The 27,477-nt window shown below is 45.6% G+C and overlaps 1 protein-coding gene across 1 annotated transcript in view; it reads right to left on the bottom strand.

Moving 5' to 3' along the window:
* LOC147668409 (separin-like) overlaps positions 1 to 20,073 on the bottom strand; it is a gene marked incomplete at its 5' end in the record, with an annotated part of 38,107 nt that extends 18,034 nt beyond the window's left edge. Inside the window, 3 exons of the mRNA XM_086948571.1 lie at positions 18,832 to 18,996; positions 19,739 to 19,822; positions 19,958 to 20,073. Coding sequence (XP_086804697.1) covers positions 18,832 to 18,996; positions 19,739 to 19,822; positions 19,958 to 20,073 — 365 coding nt within the window. The remainder of the gene's footprint in view (positions 1 to 18,831; positions 18,997 to 19,738; positions 19,823 to 19,957) is intronic.
* Positions 20,074 to 27,477: the final 7,404 nt, after the last annotated feature.

Raw genomic sequence — 27,477 nt, 5'->3', positions numbered from 1 at the left:
CGTTTGTTACGTGGGCTTCTCATCTGTACCCACGGGTTCCATCTTAGATACGGCATCCATTTTGTCTCTTGCCCTCAAGTAGTCAGCGAACGGACGCTGTCCGCTTCGCGACCCTGGGACTCCCAAGATATTTGCGGAAGACACATGTCCTTTGAAAGTGTCTTTATGACGAGGGGGTTGCTACTGTAAGGCAGGTGGCGCCGCTCGAGGCTCATCTTGCCGCACGGACTTATTGTCTCAGCCGTGCATCTCATTAGGCACGTCCCTTTGATGCCTGTATCTCGTGCTTCTCGTTACCTCCCCTTTTACACCCTTTCCGATCTCCCCACTGTCTCCGTCTTCCTCTGCACCTGTCTTCGTTCCTGTTTCGATCCACTTTACTGCTGATTGGAATTTGCTAATGGTGGGAAGATGGGTTTTTACAGTTGGGAACCGCCAAATGTTTCCGCACTTATGTTCCGGACCTTGTATGTTTCAAAGCGACCAAAGCGACCCCTCTGGGAGCTAGATGTGGGAACTGAGTTGTAAACCTTTGTGTTCAATGTTAGCCTATGGGTAAAAACTGTATAAAAGGAGCGATCCACAAAACCAATTTGAAGCAGTCTCCCCAAGTTGCACGTGTTGTACTTGTCGTGACTTCTGTGTTCCCTGCAGTAAATAAACCTTGACTCTTTGACGCCGAAGGAAGTGTCCCGTGTCTCTGTGACTTGTACGCCGGAGCAGGTTACCCACGAAGGTTTCAGGTGTTGTGCCCTGGCACCGCTGGGTCCAAAAGAACCCAGTCCTTCAGTTGGCGCCCAACGTGGGGCTGCATCAGTGGTACCGGTCCAAGCCCGACGATCGTGAGGAACTTCGTGTGAAATCTCCGAGGGAAGGTGCACCCCGCTTCATCGATCCTGTTGTCGAAATAAGTGGCCCGAAGACTTTTCCCGCGAAGATTCCCGCCTCCTAACGGCTGCGACGGACTGCTGCCCTGACTGTAGACCTGTTTTGGCGCCTGGCGTAGACCTTGGTATAGCGAGACGATTGACGGGCCTTCCTGAGGACGCCATTGATCTTTGAGTTAAGTATTTGTGGGTCGCTCCCAGAATCCTTGGTTGTAAACACTTTAGCGAGTGTTTTTGTTGTAGACACTTTAGCGAGTGTCTTTGTTGTAAACACTAGTGTTTGTTTTTGTTGTACACGCTGTGTGAGTGTTTTTGTCGGTGACACTTTGCTAAGCGTACTTTGTTGTTGTATTTGTTTGACGACTGCAGCCGCCAAAGACCGAGGGTTTTGTTCTTGCTGGGACTTGGTAAATCCCGTAACCCTTGAAGTTTGTGAAACTCGGCTAGCGTGCAAGATGCCTGGTCGCAGTACTTTGTTCAGTTGCTTTAGACCTTGTGGTGCGGATTCCCTGCTGGAGGACTCGTGTCCGATACCTCCGGTAGGAACTCCTACTTATGACCTATATAGCAAACATGGGCTAGGCCCGATTGCTTTTAACGATTACTGGATAAAATATACAAAGAAAGACGGCGATCTTCGTTGGCCACCTCACGGTAGCTTCGAAGCGTCGATCTTAGATAATTTGGAAATAAAGTTGTTCGAACGCAAATCTAGGCCGGCCATGTTTGATGCCTTTCGGTTGTGGCGCAAAGAAGCCCGACAGAAAGAGATCAGACAGAATAAACGTAGTGAGCGAGATAATGTTGCTACTATTGTGAAGAAAGCTGAGCAGTTTCAGCGTGATAAGGAGGATAAGGATAAGGAAGTGTTTGAGAGGCTGCAACGTATGACCATAGATAAATGCTATCCTGCTTTGCCTACGGAGTCGGATAAGAAGGAAGAGGCAGTTGAGGATCCTTTAATGTCCTATCTTATGAAGTCGCCACCTCCGTACGTACAGGGTACCGCAGCTCCTGTGGTCCCTGCCGTACCTGTTCTTCCACCTGTTATTCCTCCACCAGTTCCTCAACCTGCACCCGCTTTTCCGACTGTTCCTGCTCCTGTGCCTGTTTCTATTCCTACTGCTCCTCCGCTTCCACATACTCCTGCTCACACTACTGCTCCTGTGTTGTTAACCCCTGTTGTTGCTACTGCTTCTACTCCTTCTCTTGTTAGTCCTGTGTCTTATTCTTGTCCCTCTACCCGTAATCGTAATTCTCCCATTGCGACAAACTTCTTTCAGTCGCTCGGACCTGTTTTTGGGTCCGCTGGTTCTGATGGTCCTCAGAGACGTAGTCAGCTTCCTGCTAATAGAGAACGCGCTGCGCTCTACAATATGGCGATGGGTTGGATGGACAATCCACAGAGAAATCCACCCCGAGTTGTTCTTGAAACATTTAGTCAATTCAACATACCGACTCAGAGATATGTGTTTGACGAAATGTGTAAACTTTTGCATGATCAGATAGCGGCCGTTGCGCCTGACGAGGTGCTGACCGCCCTGTCTAATCTTCGGCTTCAGTTCGCTACTGGACTGATAGTCGATACTAATGTCCGACGTGCTATCGAGCAGTTGCTGTCTTTTCGTCTAGCTCCTATTCCTCACGCACTGTTTGTTGAGGATCTTGAACGCCAACAATCTGAGTCTGGCCAATATCCTATGCGTGAAGTTCCGCCGGTTTGGGTACCCGCTGATAATACTAATGCTGCCCATCCAATTCCGGCACATTTCCAGAGAATATGGATACATCTCCCATGGAAACGATCGGAAGTGCTTCAGGTGAAACAAACTTTGCCCGATCCTCGCAAAAATCCTGCTGGGTATTATAAGGAATTATCGCAGCTCGTAGATGCTACGGTAATGAATCTTGCCGATATCGACATGTTGTTTGGCAATGTCGTACCGCAACCGGTATGGGCCAAGATTCGTCACCAAGATCACACAAATGAATTAGGTGGTGATTGGGCTGCTATTACAGCGGCAGACGCTGGACAAGCGGCTGCTACTAAACCCGATCAGTTGATTGAACTTCTTCCCCAGCGGATCATTACGTTAATGAAGACGCTTATGCCAGCTATGAGGGTAAATTGGGACAAGTTGTCAGCCTGTAAGCAGAAGAAAGATGAGAGTGTTTCAGACTTCTTTACGAGGTTTGAGGAAACATTCGTTGATCATAGTGGACAGGATATGGGTACTGAGGGTGGACAACGGCTGTTTGTGGATAAATTTGTATCGAACTTATTGCCCGACTTGTGCAATAAACTGAAGAATTCAGAAAGTGCGTGGGCCGTTTCTACCTCAGCTCAGATTCTGGCTACGGCACAATATTACGAAAATAGAGAAAAAGAGGAAACTGACCGCGCTGATAAAAAGACAAAAGAGCTGAAAACTAAAGTGTTGTTGCAACAAGCTTATCCGCCGCGTTCTAATCAGAATGCGTCTCAACAGAATAGATCACAGTCGCAATCGAATCGATCGCAGTCGCGTAATGATTCCTCTTTCCAAAGATCTTCGTTGGGGTACAATCAATGTGCTTATTGTAGACAGGAGGGACACATTAAATTTGATTGTCCTGCTTTAAATGACCGTAATAGTGGTAATTCGTCTAGAGGAGGCCGTGGTGGTTCACAGAACACATCACGTGGTAGAGGTCGTGGTGCTCAGAACGACCGTTCTGACAATTCATCTAATTCTAATAACTGTTTTGATCAACGTGGATCATCACAAGGACGATCTGCGCAGTACAATGTAGACGATTATTACGTCGATCAGGGAACTGACGATAGTAATTACTAGGACAGCCAAAGACAAGGAGAGGGAGTGGTATCAGTTCCGGTTGATCAGAGAGGGCCTTACGTCGCAGTTGCTACATCGGGCGTCGTTGAGCCTTTTCTGTTGGACACTGGTGCAGCGAAAAGTTCTATCATGCATTCGAAACTCCCTGGCGCACCTTTGTCTGGCTTAACAAATGTATCCGTTGGATTCTCTGGCGCCCCCGTTAGCAATCCAGTTTCATGCCCTTTGCCCCTTAAAATTGGGCCTCGTGAGCTCGAAGCTCCGTTGATTCTAACCACTGGTTGTGGTGAAAATCTTTTGGGTCTGGATTTGCTTAAACGTTTGTATGCAACTTTGTATTGTTCTCCTGCGGGTGTAAAGCTTACGTTCGGAGAGAAAGTAGTCTCTCCCATGTATTTGTCCCTCGATAAGCTTCCACCGGAATTGGATTCTCTTCCTGCGTCTTTGTGGGCGACGGGTCCAAATGATGTGGGCCTACTTGATATCTCCCCTTATGTTGTTCAGTTGAAATCGAATGTGCGACTGCCACGTATTCCCCAATACCGCATCTCCCTTGATGGTGAACGAGCTTTGTTAGCGATCATCTATGATTTGATCGAGAAAGATGTTATTGAGGAGACACGGGGAAACGTGTGCAACAGCCCTGTACTGCCCATTCTTAAACGCACTGATCCTACCAAACCGCCTGTTTATCGTTTTGTTATCGATTTACGGGAGGTAAATAAAATTGTGGTTCCTCAATTCCCTGTTGTGCCTGACATCACGGCGCTACTGACTCTGATTCCAGCTACTGCTTCGTGGTTTTCGGTGATTGATTTGAAAAATGCGTTTTTCAGCATCCCGATTGCCGAAGAGAGCAGGGACCTTTTCGGTTTCTCTCTTGGTGGACGTAGCTTCCGGTTCAAACGCGCTCCTCAAGGCTACTGTGAAAGTCCATCGATTTACAGTCAAGCTTTGAAGGGTCAACTGGATGCGTTTAAGTTGCCAGTTGGTGCGGCTTTAATCCAATACGTCGACGACTTATTGGTGGCTGCTGATACTCAGGACATTTGCAAAATTGCTACGGTATCGTTGCTGCAACATCTCTGTGAGTTAAATCACAAGGTGTCACCTTCTAAACTCCAATATTGTTGTCAAGAAGTAACCTACCTAGGTCACTTATTGTCAAAGGAGGGAAGGAGATTGACCCCAGAGAGAATTGCAGCGATTGCGCGAATGGCTGTGCCACAAACACAGAGAGATGTGCGTGCCTTTCTAGGTATCACGTCGTACTGCAGGCAGTGGATTCCAAATTTTTCATTGCTAGCGAAACCATTGGTGGCTCTTACGTGCAAGGATGTTTCAACTCCTTTACCATGGACGGAAGAATGTCAGAAAAGTTTTTCTGAATTACGTGACTCATTGTGCTCGGCTCCTGTGTTAGGTACCCCTGATTACAGCAAGCCGTTCACGTTATATGTTCACGAGAGGGAAGGTTGTGCTTTGAGTGTCTTAACACAACCGTTTGGTGGTAAGCAACGTCCATGTGCATATTTTTCCTCGACCTTAGACCCAGTAGCTAGAGCATTGCCGAGTTGTTTGAGAGCAACTGCGGCAGCTGCGGTCTCCATCCGACAATCAGCAGGATTGGTCATGGATAATATGCTTACGGTGATGGTTCCGCATGCAGTCGATACTCTTTTGAATCGAACGAAAACTCAGCACTTGACGAGTGCGAGGTTATCTGGGTACGAATTGACGCTCTTGGCAAGCCACATTCAGATAAAACGTTGTAATGTCCTAAATCCGGCAACTTTGTTACCGAGTAGTGCAGAGTCAGATGAAGTAGCAGAACATGACTGCTACTTGCGTACAGAGGAGGAAACAAAAGGTCGAGTGGACCTTAAAAACACCCCATTGGAAGACCCTGACGGCACCCTGTATGTGGATGGGTCATGTTTTAAATTACCGAATGGTGATGTGACTACTGCTTATGCTGTTGTGACGTTGAATACTGTTGTTGAGACTGCGAGATTGAATCAGAATTCTGCCCAAGCTGCAGAGCTGATTGCTCTTACTAGAGCATGTGTATTAGCAAAAGGTAAACGTGTGAATGTGTACACCGATAGTCAGTACGCTTTCGGTGTAGCGCATAGCTTTGGACGGTTGTGGCGAGAGCGTGGTTTCTTCACGTCGCATGGCACGAAAATACAGCATGGCCAGCTCGTGAACGATCTTTTGGATGCATTGACTTTGCCTGCTCAAGTTGCAATTGTTAAGTGTAGTGCGCATCGTAAAGTGACGGATGATGTTGGTCGTGGTAATGCGTTTGCAGACGAGATTGCTAAGGAGACTGCCCGGAACCTTAGCACTCGAATGTATGTGACGAGTTCGGTTAGGTGGCCTACAGAATCAAGTATGTGTGAGAATACTATAGAGAGCGTGAAAGCAATACAGAATGAGGCCACCGACACTGAAAAGATAAAATGGAAAGAAAGTACGGGAAGGTTGGATGCGAATGGTTGCTGGATCGATTTGTCGGATCAGAAAAGATGGATGTTGCCTGATGCGTATGTACTGGCCGTTGTGACAATGGCACACGGGTTAGCACATATTAGCGCGAAAGGTATTTGCAAGTTGTTGGCTGCTGTGTGGAAGAATGATGGAATTACGAAGTGTGCTGAACGTCTGGTGAAGAATTGTATGGTGTGTATAATGTACAATCCTGGCAAAGGAACCCCAACTCCCCCTGGCAGTTTTGCTCCTCCTTCGTATCCCTTTGAGGTGATCCAATTGGACTTCATCCATATGGAGCGATGCAATAACCTGAAATACGTTTTGGTTGTGGTTTGCGCATTCTCCCGATGGATCGAGGCCTATCCCCTCAAAGATAATACTGCTTTGTCTACTGCGAAAATCCTACTGAAGGAATACTTTCCTCGGTATGGAATGCCTAGAGTCGTGTGGTCAGATAACGGAAGTGAGTTTGTTGGAAGTGTGATGAAGAGTGTGTGTAAGGGCCTTGGAATTAATCAAAAATTCCACAGCGCCAATCATCCCCAGTCAGCTGGATTGGTTGAAGGTTACAATGGTACCCTTAAACTAAAATTAGCGAAGATTCAGGCTACGACTAGACTGTCGTGGCCTGACGCTTTGCCTCTAGCATTACTGTCAACTAGGGCGACTGTACACTCCCGACTAGGGCTTAGTCCCTATGAAATAGTGTTCGGCCGTCCTGCGAATGTGTGGGGGGTTCCTAGGCCAGGAATATTCGTTGATCTTGAGTATCCGATGTTGATTGACTACTTACATGACTTGACTGCTAAACTGAGATTAATTCATCAACAGGTTTACGACGCCTTGCCGACGCAGACGGAGGGTCCAGGCCACCAGCTCCAGCCGGGTGATTGGGTAGTCACCCGTAACTTCTCACGCAAGAAGAATCTGGACCCCCGTTTTGTTGGACCTTACCAGGTGCTCCTGGCCACGAGGACTGCCGTTCGTCTTGAGGGGCGGAAGAATTGGGTACATGCTACCCATTGTAAACGAGTCCCTATTCCTTTGCCGGCAGACCCGTGGGTGAGGAAAGGCATTGCGTCAACAGAAGCAGAGACATTGCCGGCGTTTGTACCTTTTAGCGACGCACAGCTTGTTGGTGAACACTCAGCGCAGCAGAAAGCCACTGTTGGAACATTGTCAGCAAAAGACTCAAGATCAAATCAACCAATTGATCAACAGGACGCTGTCTCTTCAACGGATCCTTTGTTCGACGAGCAGACACGTCCCGGGAAACATCGATATTCTTTGCGTTCTCATACTAAGGACAAATAAATTTTTTTCTTGCTTTGCTGAAACTGATAACTGCAATATCCTCGTTTCCCCTGATCAACTTTGAACAATTCGTATCATTGAAAATTGTTTTGTACATGTATTAAGATTTTTTCTTGTATCTTTTTCCTTCCTCAGCTGAAATTTTGTGCTAAATAAAATACATATTGTGTATTGAGGGCCGTAGGGCCGCGCGCGTACTTCCTTCTGGACAGTAGGTCTTGACGCTAGGTTAAAGGCCGTCGGTTCCTAGGAACTCCTGGGAATTGACTATTGCTGCACAGAACGAAGTGCGTCAAGAAACGTTGCGGACGGTCGTAGGGAAATGGCATTTTCGAAGCTGAACGATTTGGAAGGAGCTCAGGCGTACAGAGTCAAACTGCAGAAACTCAGTCGTACTAAATGTGTTGTATTCCAATTGTTTGTACTGTTTTTAACTACTTCTGCATTCTTGGCGGGTGGGGTGTACTATGCTATGTCTTACTTCTTACTTGCTACCCCTACTCCTACTTCTTACCCTAACCTTACTTTTACTGCTACTACTGCTTCTCCCCATTCCTTTCATATTTTACCGGAACACGAACAGGCTAGACGTGTAGAATTCCGCAACAATTCCTTTATCCAGCTCCTCCATCAGCATCAGTTAGTGGTTAACACTACTAATTGTTGGGTGTGTGGGTTGATGCCACATACTACGGGAAAGGGAATTCCATATCTGGTACTGCCGTATAGTTCCCAAGGGTCAGCTCGAGCATACCAAACAATGCTTCGAAGCGCACTAAGTTTCCACCCCTCTCCAGAACGTTCCCCCAAACCTGGTCCTACCTCGTATCAATGGGTGCTATCGATGGCAATACAGGATTTGGAAGATGAGATCCATGATGCTTTTCTCATCCCTAAAGAAGAGGTACAAGCCTATAGGGTCCTGAGTAGAGGGGAATATAGTATGTTCACTAATGAAAAGCAGCTTAAAAGCTCGTCTCCAATATGGGTCGTACCCCACACTGGTAATTTTTGTCTTGTGGGTCGTGGTTCGCAAGCCTCACTTGGAGTAAGTGCTTGCACTGAAAGTTACCTTCTGTCAATGTCCCCGACCCCTGTGTTTCTGGCTGCCAAGGGTACGTACTTCATCTGTCATGATCGTGCATATACATGGTTGCCCTCAGACTTCATGGGCTCATGTTTTGTTGCAAATCTGTTGCCTCCGACGTTCACTGTAGATGCCGATTACCACAAGACTAGAGTTGTACGAGGCGTAATTAGCGAAGAGGATACTGCCGGTCAAGAGGCAGGAGACTTTTTCAAGGGTTTCCTCCCGTTTTGGGGACCTATGGTTAATAGTAGGAACCTGAGACATTTGACTCGAGTGGTAGAATCGACAGCTAACATTACGGCCAGTGCCCTTGGTAATATCACCACAGAACTTCAGGCGGAGAGACTTATGACGTTGCAAAACCGTATGGTTTTAGATGTTGTCTTGGCAGATCGCGGTGGGGTATGTAAAGTGATCCATTCGAGCTGTTGCATTTTCATACCTGATAATGCTCCTACTGTTTATCAAGCCATCTCGAAGTTGCATAAGATCTCCGAATCCATACACGTGGATGTAGGGGATTGGACGTTACTCGGTTGGTTTTGGGGCCTGGTATCGACTTGGGGTTGGAAGATTCTGATGATCATCGGGGTTGTGGTAGTGTTCCTGTTCACGTGTTGCCTTTGTGTGCAGTGTGGTCCTGCCTTATGTGGCCTCTGTGCTACAACGTGTATGAGACAACCACCTGTTACCAAGGGGACTCGGTCGGACAGAGCTATGCTACAACGACATCTTGATGGTCTGATGAATATCGAATATGATTCCGACTAGTGCTTGCCTACATGAGGGCAAAAGGAGCGTCTGAGGTTCCGTGACAATTGTAAGTGGTGTTTTTTAACTCGCACGAATATGGTCGAGTCTAGTATCTATGAACCGCAAATGACGAGTTTAGTAAGTGTGCGCAGTTTCGCTGTGCTAACTTAAACCGTTCGTTTGTTACGTGGGCTTCTCATCTGTACCCACGGGTTCCATCTTAGATACGGCATCCATTTTGTCTCTTGCCCTCAAGTAGTCAGCGAACGGACGCTGTCCGCTTCGCGACCCTGGGACTCCCAAGATATTTGCGGAAGACACATGTCCTTTGAAAGTGTCTTTATGACGAGGGGGTTGCTACTGTAAGGCAGGTGGCGCCGCTCGAGGCTCATCTTGCCGCACGGACTTATTGTCTCAGCCGTGCATCTCATTAGGCACGTCCCTTTGATGCCTGTATCTCGTGCTTCTCGTTACCTCCCCTTTTACACCCTTTCCGATCTCCCCACTGTCTCCGTCTTCCTCTGCACCTGTCTTCGTTCCTGTTTCGATCCACTTTACTGCTGATTGGAATTTGCTAATGGTGGGAAGATGGGTTTTTACAGTTGGGAACCGCCAAATGTTTCCGCACTTATGTTCCGGACCTTGTATGTTTCAAAGCGACCAAAGCGACCCCTCTGGGAGCTAGATGTGGGAACTGAGTTGTAAACCTTTGTGTTCAATGTTAGCCTATGGGTAAAAACTGTATAAAAGGAGCGATCCACAAAACCAATTTGAAGCAGTCTCCCCAAGTTGCACGTGTTGTACTTGTCGTGACTTCTGTGTTCCCTGCAGTAAATAAACCTTGACTCTTTGACGCCGAAGGAAGTGTCCCGTGTCTCTGTGACTTGTACGCCGGAGCAGGTTACCCACGAAGGTTTCAGGTGTTGTGCCCTGGCACCGCTGGGTCCAAAAGAACCCAGTCCTTCAGTGGGAGATCGAGTCCCGAGAACGAGATACAAGACCTCCTTCTTTCTAAAACCAAGGTACGGAGCTGATTAGATCCATAGAGAATTCTTGATTCAGATTTTTGGCAAAAATAACTTAACTTACACTGCGATTCCCTTACTCCTTCCCACGCACTAGGCTTAGGTTAGGTACACTGGGGTAGGCGTATCTTTGAAGCACCAGTTGAGTATGTTTAGTCAACTTTTATCATTGTATAAAATTGTATATATTTTATCCGTTTTAGTATCATATGGCTCAGAAACCATATCAATGCTTTTACAGTATTATTTAATAATACTCCTTTTACTGTACGCACTTTACTTTATGACAAGTATTGCAATTGTGGCAATTCATTTCTCTTGCATGAGAAAGAAGACTGCTCAATAAATAACCCTTTTATTGAAAACGCCCGTCTCTCTATTTCTTTGCACTCTTGTGAAACTAAATATGCACGATTTGACCGAGTGAAATAGCTAGCTATTGTTTTCACACGACTCTGGAGATATAATCCTTATTCAGGAGGGAGCAAAATTGTCATGTTTATGCGGTTGTCAGAAGCTAATCCCTTCTTGGCTAATCAGGGAAGTTAACTCCTCCCTGTTAATTCGAGAAAGTTTCTAGTGACCTCTGCGCTAGCTTGCATACCTAATTAAGTAACGTATTCAGTAGAGACCTAGTCGACGTCAGTCCTACGTCTAAACTACCGTTTATGTTATTCCAATGCGCAGAGCCTATTGGGAATATAGGAACTACACTACAACAGTTGCACCGAAAGTGCTTTTAGTTTACTCATGTGATGAGCTGACTTGATCACAATAAGGAAGACCAACTTCAGAGTAAGGAGAAGCTGTGAGTATCAAAGGATCGTCTCAAAGGGCGTAAACACAAGGTATGCCAAGATCAAGTTAAAGTCCCACTGTAACACCACAAATAACATTGGAGGAAACATTTGTATCAAACCTTTAAAAAACCACCAATAACCAGTGATTTCAACAAGGACAGTTGGACTGCACCCGTGAGAAAATCAACAAAGATCCTTTTATGATGCCCACTGCAAGGCCTAGCTGGGCTACCAGATAGTTTCACCTGATACTGGTCAATTATGTGACCACCTCAACAGGTGATACATTTTTACCAGCAACCAGCATAAATAGATTTTGTGGAGGAGCATGTGGCAGTGAAGAGGACATCCACCACTTCAGACGGCAAAACTCAGTCAATCGATGTTTCTCAATCTCCACACATGTATGTATAGATTTGGGTGGAAATGACACTGCCCTATTACTGAGAAAGGTCATCCATGGAGAGATGCTCATGCCTAGGCATTCTGGGTATTTTACTCTCTTGCTCAATTCGGGGCCACTAGGAGGATTTGATCCCGGCTGTTCCTGATCTTCAGAACACTGGGCAGGAGAAGAGGTTTCCACGGCCGCCACCGCGCAGTGTATTTGTCTGCGGCGCGTGGCTGGCAGCACGTGTGGGAACACCCATTCCTTGGCCACGAAAGGAGCGAAAGGCACCCGTTTGCTGGCGTGGGGCCGAGAGTCCCAAGGACTTGGCCGTAGCCCTGGAGTCCTTAAAACGCTCAAGCGCATGGTCTGCCTTGTCGCCGAAGAGGCGACGGCTATCAAACGGCATGTCCAGAAGGGTAGCCTGGACATCAGCCGAAAAGTTGGCGGTCCTCAACCAGGCGTGGCGTCGAACTGCCGTCGTTGCCATCGCTCTGCCCAGTGAGTCCGTGGTATCCAGCCCACATCGGATGGAATAGCGTGCCGCATCTCGACCCTCTGCAAGGGCGTGGGCGAGTTTAGCCCGGGCCTCCTCCGGACATTGTGGAAGCACGTCCGCGACCGTGTCCCACAGAGTGTGGGTGCAGCGGCCCAAGAGGCATGCAGTATTGACTGACCGCAGTCCCAAACTCAGGGGCGAGAACACCTTCTTACCGAATTGTTCGTACCTCTTGGATTCCTGATCAGGCGGAGCCGTCGGGCATGCGGTCTGGGAAGTAGAGGCCTGGATAACCATGCTCTCGGGGGTGGGGTGGGTGGACAAGAAGCAAGGGTCGCCCGGAGCCGGGCGGTAGCGTCTGGCCACGTTCCTATCCACAGGCTGAACTGTAGCGGGCCTGGACCAAGTGCCCAAAAGAACGTCACACAAGGCCTCATTAAACGGCAGCAGAGGCTCAGCCGAGCTTGCCTGCGGTTTAAGGACCGCAGTGAGGAGGTTAGTCCTCACGGCCGCGACAGGGAGCTCCAGGCTCAAGGCCTTGGCCGCCCGCGTCAATACTACACAGTAGGCAGCCCCCTCCTCCGTAACCACGGTTGGAGGGGAGACAAAACCAGTGTCTGGCGAAGTGTCCAGTCCACTGGCAGGTGCCGGAACCGAATCGAGGGCAGGATTGGGGACGGCGTCGCCGGGGGTGACACTAGGGGCCGGCGTCTGTGAGGTCGTCCGGCGACGACCCTAATCCGGGAGCGGAGCCAGTGGGGGCCTGCAGCGCCGGGACCGAAGTCGCCAGCGGCGGCGGGACTGAAGCACCCGGCCCGCTAGGCTCCCCAGCCGGGACCGCTGGGCCCAAAGGCGCAACGGAGTCCGGTGGAGGAGGGAGGGACCTCATGGCCATGAGGAACCGCTCGACCTCCTCAGGCGTTGCATCGTGCCCAGGGACCGGAAGGTGTGGGGCAGGATGCGGCGCCCGCGACTCCGGAGCCACGTGTGTGGTGTCACCCGAACCCCCGGCTGCGTCGCTCGAGCGTCGGGGTGGGTCGGAATAGCGATGATGCCTTTCCGACCTCTCATGCCTCTTTCCTGAGGATCTTGATCCCGAAGACCGATGCAGACTCTCGGCGCTACGAGGGCTCCGACCCCGCGACTGGTCCCTCGACCTCCTGTGGGACCTGGAATGGCGCGGGCCGACTGCCGGATCTCAAGTCGCTTGCGGGACCGCTCCCACCTAGCCTTAGACGTCAGGGCCCGGCAGTTGGAGCAGGTACGGTCGTCGTGGTTGAGGCCTAAACACTGAAGACACCAGCGATGGGGGTCGGTAACAGACATCATTCGGTTACACTTGGAGTAGGGTTTGTACCCGGGCATCCCTACCGGCACCGTAGCAGTCGAACGACTCGAGAAAAAAAAACGATCAAAAGATCAAAAAAGTTTAGTCAAAAAGTGACTAAGGGGTAGAGCTTCTCCGAAAAAGAACTGACGTCAGCGAGCGAGGGCGGCGTCTAAGTACTCCAGCGACGTCATTCCGGCGCTAACGACGCCGACGACGGACGGGGACGACACCTACCGACGCGAAGTGGTATTGCTACGCAAAAGTTTCCGGATCCAGTCTGACACTTGGGGATATTCTAAGGTAAGGAATCTATCACCAACGTGTTTCTTTCAGATCCACGAAGCAAAACGTGAAAAAGGAGGCCTGAAAATAGGTCAGGACACAATCCGGATCCGCGTTGCACGCGGAAAAGAGAAAAACGGACGTCAGCGCGCCGGGGTGGGGCTTATGTAACCTTGCTGACGTCACTCCCGCAGACTACGTCAGGGTGGAGTCACGTGGTACCGCCCCCCGGGGCGCAGAGATTCTGGTGCTAAGAAAATGTTCCGGATCCAGTCTCACGCCTGGGGATAATTCTACATTATGGAATCTGCGGTTAGTAGTCTATCAGATGACTTCAACAGTTTAGCGCTTGAGGCTACGAACCAGACCAGCACCTGGACATGCCAGGGCAGGTAAACAAACTGCTGGTGGTTCTTTTGGATCTTCACCCATTGGCAAGACTAATTAAAAGCGCTTGTGTCTTACGCGGACGACAGGCAATTGGTAGTGTCAGTCAGTCAAAATGACAGTATGTCAGCTGCACGTTTTTGTGATAGTCTTTCCTCTGATGTCCTGGATGAATAATTTTTTTAAACTAAACAGAAAAAAACGAGATTCTGGAATTTGGTAAAAAACCTTCATTCTGGAGCCACTGCTGGTGGCCCCCTGAAGCAGGCATCTGCCCAGCACCGGTGGTTAAGGCCAGAAATCTCGTTTTTTTCATTAATAAAAATCTTTCCTGTGCTCCCCAAATTAACCAAGTTATCTCTGCCTGTTTTTTTACACTTAAGATGCTGCGCAAATTTCTCCCATTCATTCCGTATTCCCTTAGGAAGACGTGATCGGAGCCCTTATCATATCAAGGATAGATTACTGTAATAACCTTTCCTTGGGTGCTGGAGTGAAACTGCTGAATAAGCTTCAGTCACTTCAAAATGCTGATTCTAGGGTATTGTTTGGTCTACCTAAGCATCATTCCACCTTGGCCAGTATTAAACAACTACATTGGCTGCCGTTAAGATGACGGGTGGACTTCAAAGCCCTATGCCTAGTGCATAAAGCACTCTATGGAGGTGGGGCTATTTCTCCGATACATTCCATCACTTTGCCTAATGTCTTTGGACACTGGGCTGGTTTTCCCTCCCCTGACAAAAAGGGTCAGTTGGGGGCAAACGTCTCATTCTTGGCAGCCAAATTATGGAACGCTCTCCCCGTCACTCCTACTACAGCCCTCACGTATCATCTTTAGGAAAGCTATCAAAACGAGCCTTTTTACACAATGCTAATGACTGTGCGTTCCTCAGATCCCTCCACCCAGCGCCAAGATGCCTCAGCATAAGTGCCCTCAGTCAGTCAGTGCCCTCAGTCAGTCAGTCAGTTAAACATGTTGTTTCAGGAGAGGTATAGCGCACTTAGGCATTCTTTATATCACGGTATACAGCATTGATATTATGATGGGGAAGCAAGTCATTCCCTTCACTCATCAACATCTTGGCGTGCACCCTGTTCCTGGCACAGGACAGTCACAATAAAAACAAGATAATGGACCCTCTAGTTGCGATGTCCTAGAGGCAAAGGGTCAGAGTTAGGCTGCATGACAACGGTCTGTTCTTTTGTAATTTTGTAGTTCTAGACCAGTCAAGATATTGCGGACTTCGGTGTAGTGTCCAAAATTGGCAGATACCAGATCCTCATGTGATGCTAGGGGTGGCAGAAACAGACCTGGATCGTGGGGCCATAGTGGAAGTTTGTGCCAGGAAGGGACCCGCCAGTGGTAACCTGAAGAGACCATTGTAGTTCCGTGGGGCATAAGGGCACACCAAATGGAGCTGGAAGCAAACTGAAAATGTGTACCGTGGCCTCTTTAGAGGAGTCAAATTGTAGCAGGAGTCAAAACATCCTATGGAAATTCAGGGTGTCGGGACCAACAGAGCAATCTGTTCAAATACTGTTGACCTTAAAAGAGTGAGACTTTAGTTTGTCCCGTCCTTGCACCTTCTTTTTGGCAGAAGAGTGGCAAGATAGGGGTTCTAGCCCTGCTTCACTTTTCTATGCTTGAGTTAGGATTTGAACTTGCAGGAAGATTTTGAACAGGAAGTGAAGCACTCGCAAAGCAGCCCAGTGACCAGGAAAGAGTCCTTGAAGCCTCTGACTTGGAGCAGGACCTATGCTTAGGTTGAGACTTTTGTTCAACAACATACAACTTTAGTTTGTGGCTTGAATCACCTTTGTGTGCATGAGGACACATTTATCATACTACTTTCAGTTGTGTCCCAAGCCCAGACACCAAAGTTGTCTTTTGCGGTGGGTCCGTAGTGGACATCTACTTTCTGAAGTCTGTATGCCATGAAGTTGTCTTTCAGTAGGAACGTCGCTCCCCATCCCACTGAACCGTTGGGGGTGGGGCCTGGGGTGTTCAGAACACATTAATGAGAGAGCACCAGAATGCTGTAGAAAGAAAGCCACTGATATGAGTGGGCATGGGTGGAGTTTATACATAGCTCTGCTCGGTCAGTACCAGAACGGTGTGGAGTTAACACAGCTGCACAACGCCACCTGGTCCCACGAAGAACACTGCTTTAGAGAAAAAAAAAAATTGCTGCCTCCAGTCTGGCACCTGGGGGATATTCTAAAGGGAAGAATATACGTTAGAAGTATCCATCAGAAGTCATGGACTCTGCTGTGGTGGGAACACCTTCATGGCAACCATATCCAGAAAGTCTCAGATACATGGAAACCGCTGAGCAGACCTTAATGGTTTGTCTGAAAGTGATCTGATACTACCCAAAATGAGAACGCCTTCAGCAGTCGAGGTATGGGAATAAGTGAATCCCAAACCTCTGCAAATATGCCTCTAGTGACATGACCTTCGCAAATGGGCTGCCAGGTCAAAGGCTAGTACAGTGAATTCAAAATGGTCCAACCAGACTATAAAATAAAAATACTTTTAATAAGCCTACAGGTTTAGCCAAAGAAAGTACATGTCCTATCTCTAGGAACTACATCAAATCCTCTGGCTCCAAGACTTTTCAACTTTTCCTCCCTGACAAACAAGTTCAAGAATGAGGTCTGCAAATTGGTCTCCATAAGCACCCTTCTTGGGTACTAAGAATAACATGGAAATCAACCCAGCCAATGCTCCACCTCTTACAAGAGCAACAGCTGTCCTCAAACATGTGTGCCCCATCAAAAGACATGTCCTTAACTGAAGATTGGACATCCCCATAAAATGTGGTGGCACATATGAAAGCATGGGGTCTTATACTACATACGCTCATAGTTCGCACAATACAATCCGTGATATGCAGCCCAGACCTCAAAAACATCCTGGCGCTCTGCATCTAGTAATGCTGGCAAAACATAATTTGCCAGGTTTGAGGGGCGTGGATGTGGACAGGAAGAAACAAACAGCAAAGAAGGATTAAAGCAGCAGGCTGGCAAATGAAAAAATATGCCAGCAGTGTCAATTTTCTTTGATTATGTCTAATAAAGCAATGGGGAAAAATTGTATTGGCTTAAGGCTCTGATGTGAGAAGTTGCTTCGGGAAGGCTGAATGACCTAGGTCTGAATTGGGTCATCTAGCAATTAGGTGACTCACTAGCACTATCTGGAAAGCATTGAGCCAGGCCTCCATGAGGGTCTCAGTCTAGGTTTTACTGAATGACAACAAGTGCTCCATAGTAGGGGAGCGAGTCTGCAGTATATGTCAGAAGACTGGCTTTTGTCTTCAATCTAGGCAGCTGCAAGTCTAGCACCTTCTCAGCTCAACATACAACCAAAGCCCCATAGAGTATATTCAGTTCCAAGTCAGATGAAGTGTCCGAACCATAGGCGTTTTGTAGGTCAAGATATGAGACCGCAATAAGGGGGAGCAAATTGTCCTCTTCCTCTTTGCCTTCATAGTGGGAAATATTCTCAAAACCCTGAACAGCATGGAGTTAGAGCCATAGAAGGCCTCTACATTATTCAAACTCTCTCTCTGGGGCAAAGGGAAAATTGACGTTTTCCTCATACCAAGGTGAGCTTTGTTTATGGTAAGCACCACATGGGGATCTTCAGCCCTAGCTAAAGTCTGCTCTGGACCCAGAAGATTCTGGAACAAAAGCCACTGGAACCAGGGGTGTCGTTAACAGAGGAGCAACCAGTACATGTGGATATTGCACGAATGCACAGCCCAGCAGTGGAAGTGGAGGAGGCGGAGGCTGGGCCCACAAAAGAAAGCCCAATTGGAGGTCTTACTGTAGGGGGGCTTGAAAGCACACCGTATGGATGCAGTGGAATCATCTTTCTGCAACTCTTCAGCAATGACCCAATGAACTATGGGTGCACTGGCTGCATGATTTGAATCTGATCAAAGTTGGGCCGACTATGGAACCTGTGCCTGAAGTGGGAGAGTCGACCGCAGGAAGATCTAAAGATCATGAGCAGGCCCATAATTGCCTTGCAACCTGAAACAAGGCGTACCTGGGTTCTTTGTTTCGACAACGCCATGTTTGGAGCCCTTCTCCCAGATGCCTTTCAGATCTATCAGTGAGAATTTGTCTCAAGACTTGAGTTATACTTTGTAACTAAAAAAAAAAAAAATCAGTAATGCACATTCATGACATCTACTTTTGACACTTGCAGCGCAGTTTATAAGCTGTTCAGAGGGGAGACATGTGTGAACACTGTCCAAACGTTCAGGTGAGAATATTCTAAAGGGTTTGAAAATCAAGGGAGCTAGATTCTGGATATGTGGGGAAGGGGCACAAAAAGAGGGAACCGACATCAGCATGCAGGGTGGCACCTAGATGCAGCACTGGGGCATTTTTCTAGACAGGACGGCGTCATGGTGGAGGCAGATAATGCAACCAGCTTGAATGCAGGAGCAATCACAATAGCTTAAAGATCCAGCAGGTGTCTGGGTATTTCAAAAGGTGAGGAATCTGTAGTTAGAAATATCCATTAGAAACAGGGTGTAGATCTGAAAAAGCATTAAAGATTAAGCATGCATCTTTGAAAATCTTTTGTAGTTTGGAAATGTTTTTGTAACTGATCTCAAGAAGCTCCCATTCCACAAAAAGTGATGTGTAGGACACATTCCTTACTCCCAAACTTAAAATCCCCATGCTATATAGTTTAAGGATGGCACGCAGGAAGATTCAACTCACCATCCTGCCATGAGGTACTTAAGGATAATACCGGCTCCTTCCAACTTTCCACGCACAGCCAGAGCAGCACTGCTGCAGCCAAACAGCAAGGACACAGCACTACAATCCAGCCGTACAAGGGATTGACCATCAAGGAAGTAGGCACCAGCACCATGCCCGGCATAGCTGGAAAGATCAGAGAAATCTATTAATAATGGATCCCGGACTAATGGACGGAAAGTCCCAAATGCTAAAATCTTATATAAGCATACTATTGTCTCAATGTTTTATTAGATGTTACATTAGTGTAAATAATAGTGTTGTACAGCCTGTGCTTTATAGACAATCAACCCTTCAGTACTCCAGTTTAAACTACAGGCTTTCAAACCTCATAACCAACACCACATGCGCCATCCTAACCAATTCAAAGATGAGTAGGTTCTCCAACATTGCAACCTTGACAGCCCTTCAAATCCAGATACTACATTTAACTCACATCAGCACTGCAGTCTTGTGGCAATACAATTCCAGTCATTCTCAGTGTTGTATGCCTATTGAGGTTCTATAAGTTGAGTACTCACCAAGTCTGGAGCCTTGAAGCCCCTATGACCAACACAAACCTAAAATTCTTACATGTTAGAACTTCAGTATACAGAGGAATTACAAACTGGCACTACAAGGGGGGTCTATCAAACAAGGGTAATCACTTTTTAATATCTTAAATATGCCCTTTTTACACCACAAATTCAGCCATAGGACTTCCAATTCATTCATTATGATGCCTGTGCCTAGTTCAAAAAACGTAATCAGCAGAACTTACGTTTTGCCTTGCCACTACCAGAAGGGCCTTTTGCCCTAACAATAGGCGTGCAAAATTGGTGCAACCCAAATGTATCTAGCATTAGTCCTAGAGTTGTGCAAAACTTACATGTACAGATCGTGCTGGGTTAACCCAGCCTGGACCTGCTCAGGAGTTGGAGATTTCCCCGTGACGCCACTCCATTTGGACTCCCTGTAAGAGATTATAGAAAGGTTAGGGAGCTTTAATGCCAGTCTGTTGCAGATTTGTACTCTAACAGAAATGAACATAAAAAGAAAGGAAAATGAAAAGCAAGTACAGTTCAAACAGAAGGAACTGCCTACCAACCTCTGAAACCAGTCCCTGAAGCGTTCTTCGGTCCCTGGAAGGTTGGCATGTGGATTCAAGACATAATAGGTGCTGTCAGGATTCACTCCTTTTGTGAAGGCAGACTGAGGACAATACTGGAAATATAACAAAAATATTAAATGGGCAAAAATTACCAGAGGCAAATTTTAAATGGTGTGGCATACTATTTAAAGCGGATTGTTCACCATTGATTAGTTAGCATGCATGGAAACTTGGGCACAAAGAACTACAATGTAATGTTAACTTAGAGCACCAATGGTGCACTCCTTTGTCGCCAGAACCCAACTATTTTGAACCTGGCTAGTTTCCTTTAAAATTCGGATTTATATTAAAATTAGTTCCATGTTGAGCCTTGCCCAACATTTGGCGATTAACTAAATTAAATACTGCTTTTACTGATTGGCAGTATAAATCCAAGTACCCTTCTTTAGGATTCCCTAACAAACCTAGTACACACTGCATGTGCTAATACTAGTATCGTACTGGAACTCATTTCAGTTAGAACTGGTTTTCTAACCTCAGTCTCTGCATCATTGAATGAATCATCTGGATTGCTTAAGCGTCAACGCAAATCCTGTCACTGCTAACAGAACACCTCTAGAACACTGTTCACGGAATTACCTTCAACAATTCAAAATTTTGTATAAACCATGATTGCATGCTGCCATGTGTAGAACATTTGCAATTTTTGAAAAATTCAGTAAAATCATTTAGTACAGCAGAATCCAACAATTTACCACATACACACATTTCTTGTGAAAAACAGATCTAATTCTTTCACCATTAGCTGGAAACACAAATCAAGTACTGTCATCACTTGCAGCAATGTACCCTTGCAACACAGTAGTTTGAAGAATCTGGCTGACTACTCACAATTGGCACTGAAGTAAATGAAGGACAGATGTAAAGAGGTGGTTAGCTCTAAGGCACCAACAGTTTTCAGATGAACAGGAAAAAGCATACTCAAATACCACACATTCAAGCTCATTAAACAGTGGACACTACAGAAACAGCAGCAAGTCAACCTTTGCTGGATATGAGAAATTCAGCAATAAATGCAAACACCTATATGTAAATGTGTTTCGATTTATATAGCGCACTATAACCCAGGGGTCTCAAGGCGCTTGCTTAGGGAATCCGTCCTGGTATTCCCCGGCCGGGTATCCACAAGGTGAAAGCCAGGCATCCCGCCGCGAGGGGCCGTAGTGGAGATTAAGCAAGCTATTGCCCAAAGTCGCAGAGTGTGACCCCGTGAGTCGAGTTGGCACCAGAGCGAGAATTGTTGACTCCGTGGAATTTTTGAGCGCGAGACCCGCCGAGGCGGGGAATCGAACCCTGGTCCACGGCCGATCTCAGCTTCCGGGTCTGCCGCCTCTAACCACTGAGCCACGCTTCTCCATATAGGCTGGCTAGTCACCCAGTAGGATTGTATGCACTGGCTTTATGGATACAACATTACGCAGCAGAAGCCACAAGGTTCATAACTCATTATAGGAAGCTGTCTTTTTACGTAGTGCACCAAAATGAGGTACACTATGTAGAAAGTCCAGACTACCCTTATTGGCTTACACATTTTTTTTAAAAAACTGGGCAGGAGCTTAGAAGACCCTGGCCTTGAAATGCAAAATCGCTAGCCATCCTGTTGGAGGAAGTGTGTACACCTTCCTCCGCAGCACCCAATGTTTTTGGCCTCAGAGTGAGGAAAAGGTTATAGAAAATGAACATATGTGCAGACTTTTTTTTAATCCACCTGACTTTGTACAACGTTGTCTGCGGAATTTTCCATGTACATCCTTATGTTGTACATTTTTTTTTCTCCATGCCCTTGGAAAAGTAAAGAGTGGTTGTTAGAATAATTACAGTTTGTTAATCATTTGTGCTTCCGAGATGGAAAGCCACACTTTATTTCCATTCAATTTTCAATTAGCGATGGTTTGTGATTACTTATCTTGAAAATGTAGGGGCCGATTCAAGAACTAATCCTAAACTTACTACTTTTGATATTCACAGAAGGCATTTAGTAGTAGTAAAGTTAGGACTCCTAACCAGTCCCAGTTGAGGGTAGTCCTACAAGGAAGATGCCAAAACATGACAGATGTGAATTTGTGGAACAGACCAGAACATCGATATACTAAGGAAAATGAGGATTTGAGATGACCGCTGAACGATTCATTTGATCTAGATACAATTCAATATTTGCAGCAACGTTTGTTTGAGAAAAAGGTCAGACATGCAATGTGGGACAGTTTTAATAAATGGGAAAGACATGCTACAATGTTAGTAATTAAAGAACAAAAAGAGAAGGAACAAGAACAGAAAACGGGAGTGCTGCAGAAAGCCAAAGCATATGATCAATTAAAACAAACTAAGTATTGAATGTATGGACAGGGATTTTAGAATGACCACTAACAAGACATATGTAACACAAGAGAAACAACATGTGGACAAGGATGAGGTATTAGAGAGACTATTAAAGAATCCCACACCATATGTTTCAAAGGTTCCCATACCTGCTGTACAGGCACAAAATGTACCACTAAAGATGGGTCACCAGGGAAATTCATCTCTAGTACCCAATCCAAATGTACCAATTCTTCCTGCCCCATTACCAGGTCAGCAACTGCCTGTCCCACCCAGACCGATACTTAATCCGTCTGCTGTTCAACAGCAGTCACAAGCAGGACAAGAGATACCTGTACCAAATTGACTACTCCTCAGGTTAATTATTTAACAAGGCTAGTGACTTCACAAAACCCTCTTGCATCCCAATCTGCTGGAAATAGGCATGTAGGAACCCCACCCTGTGAATCACAAGCAATTTTGTGCTTTGAGAGATAAGAGTGGGAATTGGAAGGTCGGACCCAATACTAAATATGGATCACAGAGAGCTGATCCAGAAGAGTTAAAATGGATAGCCCATAGATGGATGGATGACAAATATTGCCACAATGAATACAGTTATTCCAACTGTAAATGATGGAGCAGATTTCATCTACAGTCAGACATGGTTTTATTATTTTTGTGCTTCAGACAGACTGCATTTAATTTGAATTAACATGTGTTTTTTGCAATGTAGAGAAAAGTGGCCTTTTTAGCTTTGAAGATTAATAGAATATGTTTCTCTTCCCAGCTCATCCCTTATAATCTACATCCACTATTCCGGTCTTAAAAGACTTTGACTTGTTGCATATTTTGATAAATATTTTCAGTTAATAACACCTCTTTCTTTGTTGCACATTTATTTTGCATGTTGTCATAAATAATAGAAAAGCTGCTTTACACTAGTAGCTTGGCTAGGTAAACATTTATAAGGGGTATTAGTATAGAGTTGGGAAACATAATGGGCTGATTTACATGAAATTAATATTATCTTTGTGTTTGTTTTATTTTGGGGCCTACCATTAAATGGCTGCCTGTGAAACCAGCAAGGCTATGGCTTGCTTTGAAAGAGAAGAGAGCATGCGCAGACTGTGGCAGCTTGACTCAAACCACGAAGAAGTCAAGGACATCTTGAACTGTACATTCTTGTGACTGTGCCAATGTACCAGTTAGTTAAAAGTATCCATCTGACGGCACTGTGAAAGGAAGGAAGGAACTATAGAAACATTTTCCCTAGCAATTGTTGCAAACTTATAAAACGTAGTTATTCATGTATGCTTCTTTTGTTAAAACTGGAAAAGTCAGTTTTTTTTAGAATGAGTCAGGGTAGTGCGAACTCATGCCATCATGACTGACCAATCAAGTACAGGTTTTCCTGAAACATGCTACATCTTTGTGTAGTCTGCTAAAATTTTGTGTATAAATTCTGACCTCTCCGGAGGAGGGGCTGGCTTTCTCAGCTCAGCTTGCTTCTAGGCTCATTAGGGGGGTGTGTGAGCTCTTGAGAGAAGGAACAAATTAGGCCAGACATTCTATGGGTTAGGTACGAGAAACATCCCGGGAGATTGCTGAAGTGAGGAGTGGCGTCCGAGGAGAGTCAGGGGGAGGTTTCTTGCTTCCACGTCATATCTTGGCACTGCAGGCCACATTCCTTTGAGGTCTGGTGAAGGGCGGGCTGTCTCCCTCCCTGCTTGCTCTTTAGACACAGACAGATGCAGAAGAACAGCAACAGATAGAAAGTTTTTTTTTAGATTTAGATGCTAAACTTTCAGTTATGTTTTGACTAATTAATTCGGTCTGAAAACATTTATTTGACTTATGCATTTATTTCTCTTAATGGGAGATTTTTGCAAACAATTTGATTTTTGATTAGCCTTGCAAGACTATATTTTTCTTAGAAACTCTTTAAGAGTTTTGAATGACATTTTCTTTCCTATATGTAATGCCTATATGCAGACTGTAATATGTTCTGTATTAATGCTATTTTTCCTGTTTTCCAAATTCTGTAACCTGATTGATATTTTACTAATGAATAAAGGGTCAGAGAAAAATTAACTTTTGACTAGAAAATAAAACCCTTTAAATACTCAACAACTCTCTTTATTGGCTTAAATAATAATTGCATTTATGACTGTTCATGATTATTAAAAGTATCCTGAAGGTAATACATGGTGTGAAGGGCCCAACACCTTTTGAGCTGTAAATTAGAGGTAGCATGAAGGTTTTGCATTGAGAAACTACCAGAAGAAATTACCGCTCCATCAGTATAGGTTTGAGGTTTTTCAGAAAAACATACTCATTCAATACATGACTAAAAGGATAGAGGACTGGTGGACATGGTGAAATAAAAATACCCCACAAGAGGTGTTTCGATTGTGGCATGATGCACAAGGTCACAGGATCCCTTCCCCAGATGTCCCACCAGCTGTTGAAAATGGTTTGTATTGGGGTGTTAAGGTGATCAGAAAATATCAAAAAATGAATGGGGAATATCCCATGAGGGAAATACACCCCCTTCTAGCGCCCCCTGCTGCTGCTGGTGTTCCTGTTCAGAATCCTATTTCTCAATTAGTTCGTACTGCATGGAGTAGGTACGAATTGACAATAAAAAAATATTTGTCAGACTTTAGGAAAAACCCAAAGTGGTTGCATGAAGTATTAAAGTCCGCTACTAAGTTATCTGTAATGACATTCAAGTACTTGGATCTTTTTTTTTGATGCCTTACTCCCCAGAGAAATATGGAATGGAATACGTAGACATGATGTAGCGCACTTTGGGCATGCTTGGGTACATTTTGAAAATCTTGACACAGAAGACCAGGAGACAGACCAGATCAACTTCTACTTGATTTACCTGATCATATTATTGCTAAATTGCTATGAATAATACCAAGGGAAGATGTACATTGGGATAAAATAACAGCTTGTAAACAAAAACCTACAGAAGAAGTCTCAGACTATTTCAGTAGGATGGAGGAAATATTCAGGGCTCATAGTGGTCAGGATTTGGCAACTGCCACGGGGAAAGAATGTTTGCTGACAAATTTGTGAATAATTTGATGAAAGAATTGGGAGAGTTGATTAAAGTATCAGAGAGCACCCTGGCCAACTTAATAACCTGCAGCTCTTTTGGTAATGGCTACATATTATGAGAAGTACCAGAAAATAAATAAAGAAAAGAATGATAAGAAACTGAAAGAATTAAAAACAAAGGTTTTGCTACAGCAAGCATTCCCAGACAGGGGGAAGACAAAGGGCTATGGGAAATGTGAGGGGAGATGGACGTGATAGAGGGGCTGGCAGAGCCCCATCAGCTCCTGCGCAGCAACACAGATCAGGATTAGGCCAAAATCAGTGTACCTATTGCTTTCAAGAGAGTCATTGGAAGGATGAATGCCCTAGCCTACAGGGCCAAACAATTGTGGCAAGAGGAAGAGGTAGTTCAGTGCCATGGGGTACAGGGAAAGGTGGCACAAATAGGCAAGATTTCACCCAGAGTCAGAATGAAAACAGACGTCAGAATGATTTTGAAGGTGAACAAGTTAACAGAAGTTTTTTATACTGAAGATTTTACGGACATTAATTACAATACCTCTGAGTATTGACAATAGGACAGCAACGGAAAGGGTGAACATAGGGACATGATTCCGGATAAACCTTGTGCAGATTTTTCCTCCACATTGGATCCAGCAGCTAAGGCTTTGCCTAATTGTTTGCGCTCAGTAGCAGCTCCTGCTGTTGCAGTCAGACAACCTGAAATATACGTTCTAGGTCACAATTTGACAGTTATGGTACCGCACGCTGTGGATGTGCTACTAAACAAAACTTAGACCCAGCACCTGACCAGTGAACGTTTCACAGGGTATGAGTTAACACTTTGCAACATTTCAGAATGATATTTGGTGTAATGTTTTGAACCCAACCACAATGCTACCACTCCCCAGTGATTCAGGGGAAGAGCACTATGATTGCATGTTCATGACTGAAGAAGAGACAAAGGGACGGGTAGACCCAACAGATACTCCTATATCTGATCCACAGGGAAGAGTTGTTTGTGGATGGTTCATGTTTCAAATTACCGGATGGTACAAAAACTGCTGCAAATGCCATCACCACTTTGAAAACAGTGGCAGAGTAATGTAAAATTCCACAATTGTCAGCACAAGCAGCAGAGCAGAAGTAATTGCCATTACAGGGGCATGTGAATTGAGTAAAGATCTGATTGTAAATAGTTATACTGACTGTCAGTACGCCTTTGGTGTTGCCCATTCATTTGGGTGATTATGGAAAGAAAGAGGCTTTTTGGCCTCACATGGTACTAACCTACAACAAGGGGAATTAGTAAAGTTATTGGATGCTCCGATGTTACCAAAAAAGCTGCCATTGTTAAATGCAGTGCCCATAAAAAGGTTATTGATGAGGCAGGTCAGGCAAATGCTTTTGCAGATAAAACAGCCAAGCAAATAGCCAGATCTGAATATAGTTTAATGTATATTACAGGACCAGCTAGAGGGGTCCCTGTAGTACCAATGTTTACCAATACCTTAGAATGTGTTAGAGAGCTACAAGAGGAAGCTACCATGGAAGAGAAAGGCATGGTAGATTAGATGATACCGGATGTTGGATAGATCTGTCAGAAAAACAAAGATGGATGCTTCCTAATTGTTATGTTAACGCAATTGTTACTATGGCATATAGCCCGGCTCACATTAGTGCCAAAGGAATAGTGGCAAAATTAGAACAAGTATGGTTCAATAAACCGATTCTCAGGGTGGCAGCATCCCTTGTCAAAAGATGCATGATATGCTCTACTTTTAATCCAGGAAATTGTACCCCAGTCCAGACAGCCCCTTTTGCACCTCCAGATTTCCCCTTTGTAGTTTTGCAAATGGATTTCATAGAAATGGCACGAGTGGGCAAACTTAAGTATGTCTTAGTGGTGGTTTTCACCTTTAGTAGGTTGGTGGAGGCTTACCCTCTATGAGATAACAGCCCTAAGTACGGCAAAAGTACTCCTGAAGGAGTACTTCAAGATTTGGTTTGCTAAGAGTTCTCTGGAGCGACAATGGGCCACACATCATTGGCCAAGTGATGAACCTGTTCTGCAAAGGCTTGCAGAT

This window comes from Lissotriton vulgaris, unplaced genomic scaffold (genome assembly GCF_964263255.1).
Source record: "Lissotriton vulgaris unplaced genomic scaffold, aLisVul1.2 SCAFFOLD_3526, whole genome shotgun sequence".
NCBI lineage: Eukaryota > Metazoa > Chordata > Amphibia > Caudata > Salamandridae > Lissotriton > Lissotriton vulgaris.
Note: the sequence above shows the minus strand (reverse complement) of the source record. Positions and strands in the feature narration are given on the sequence as shown.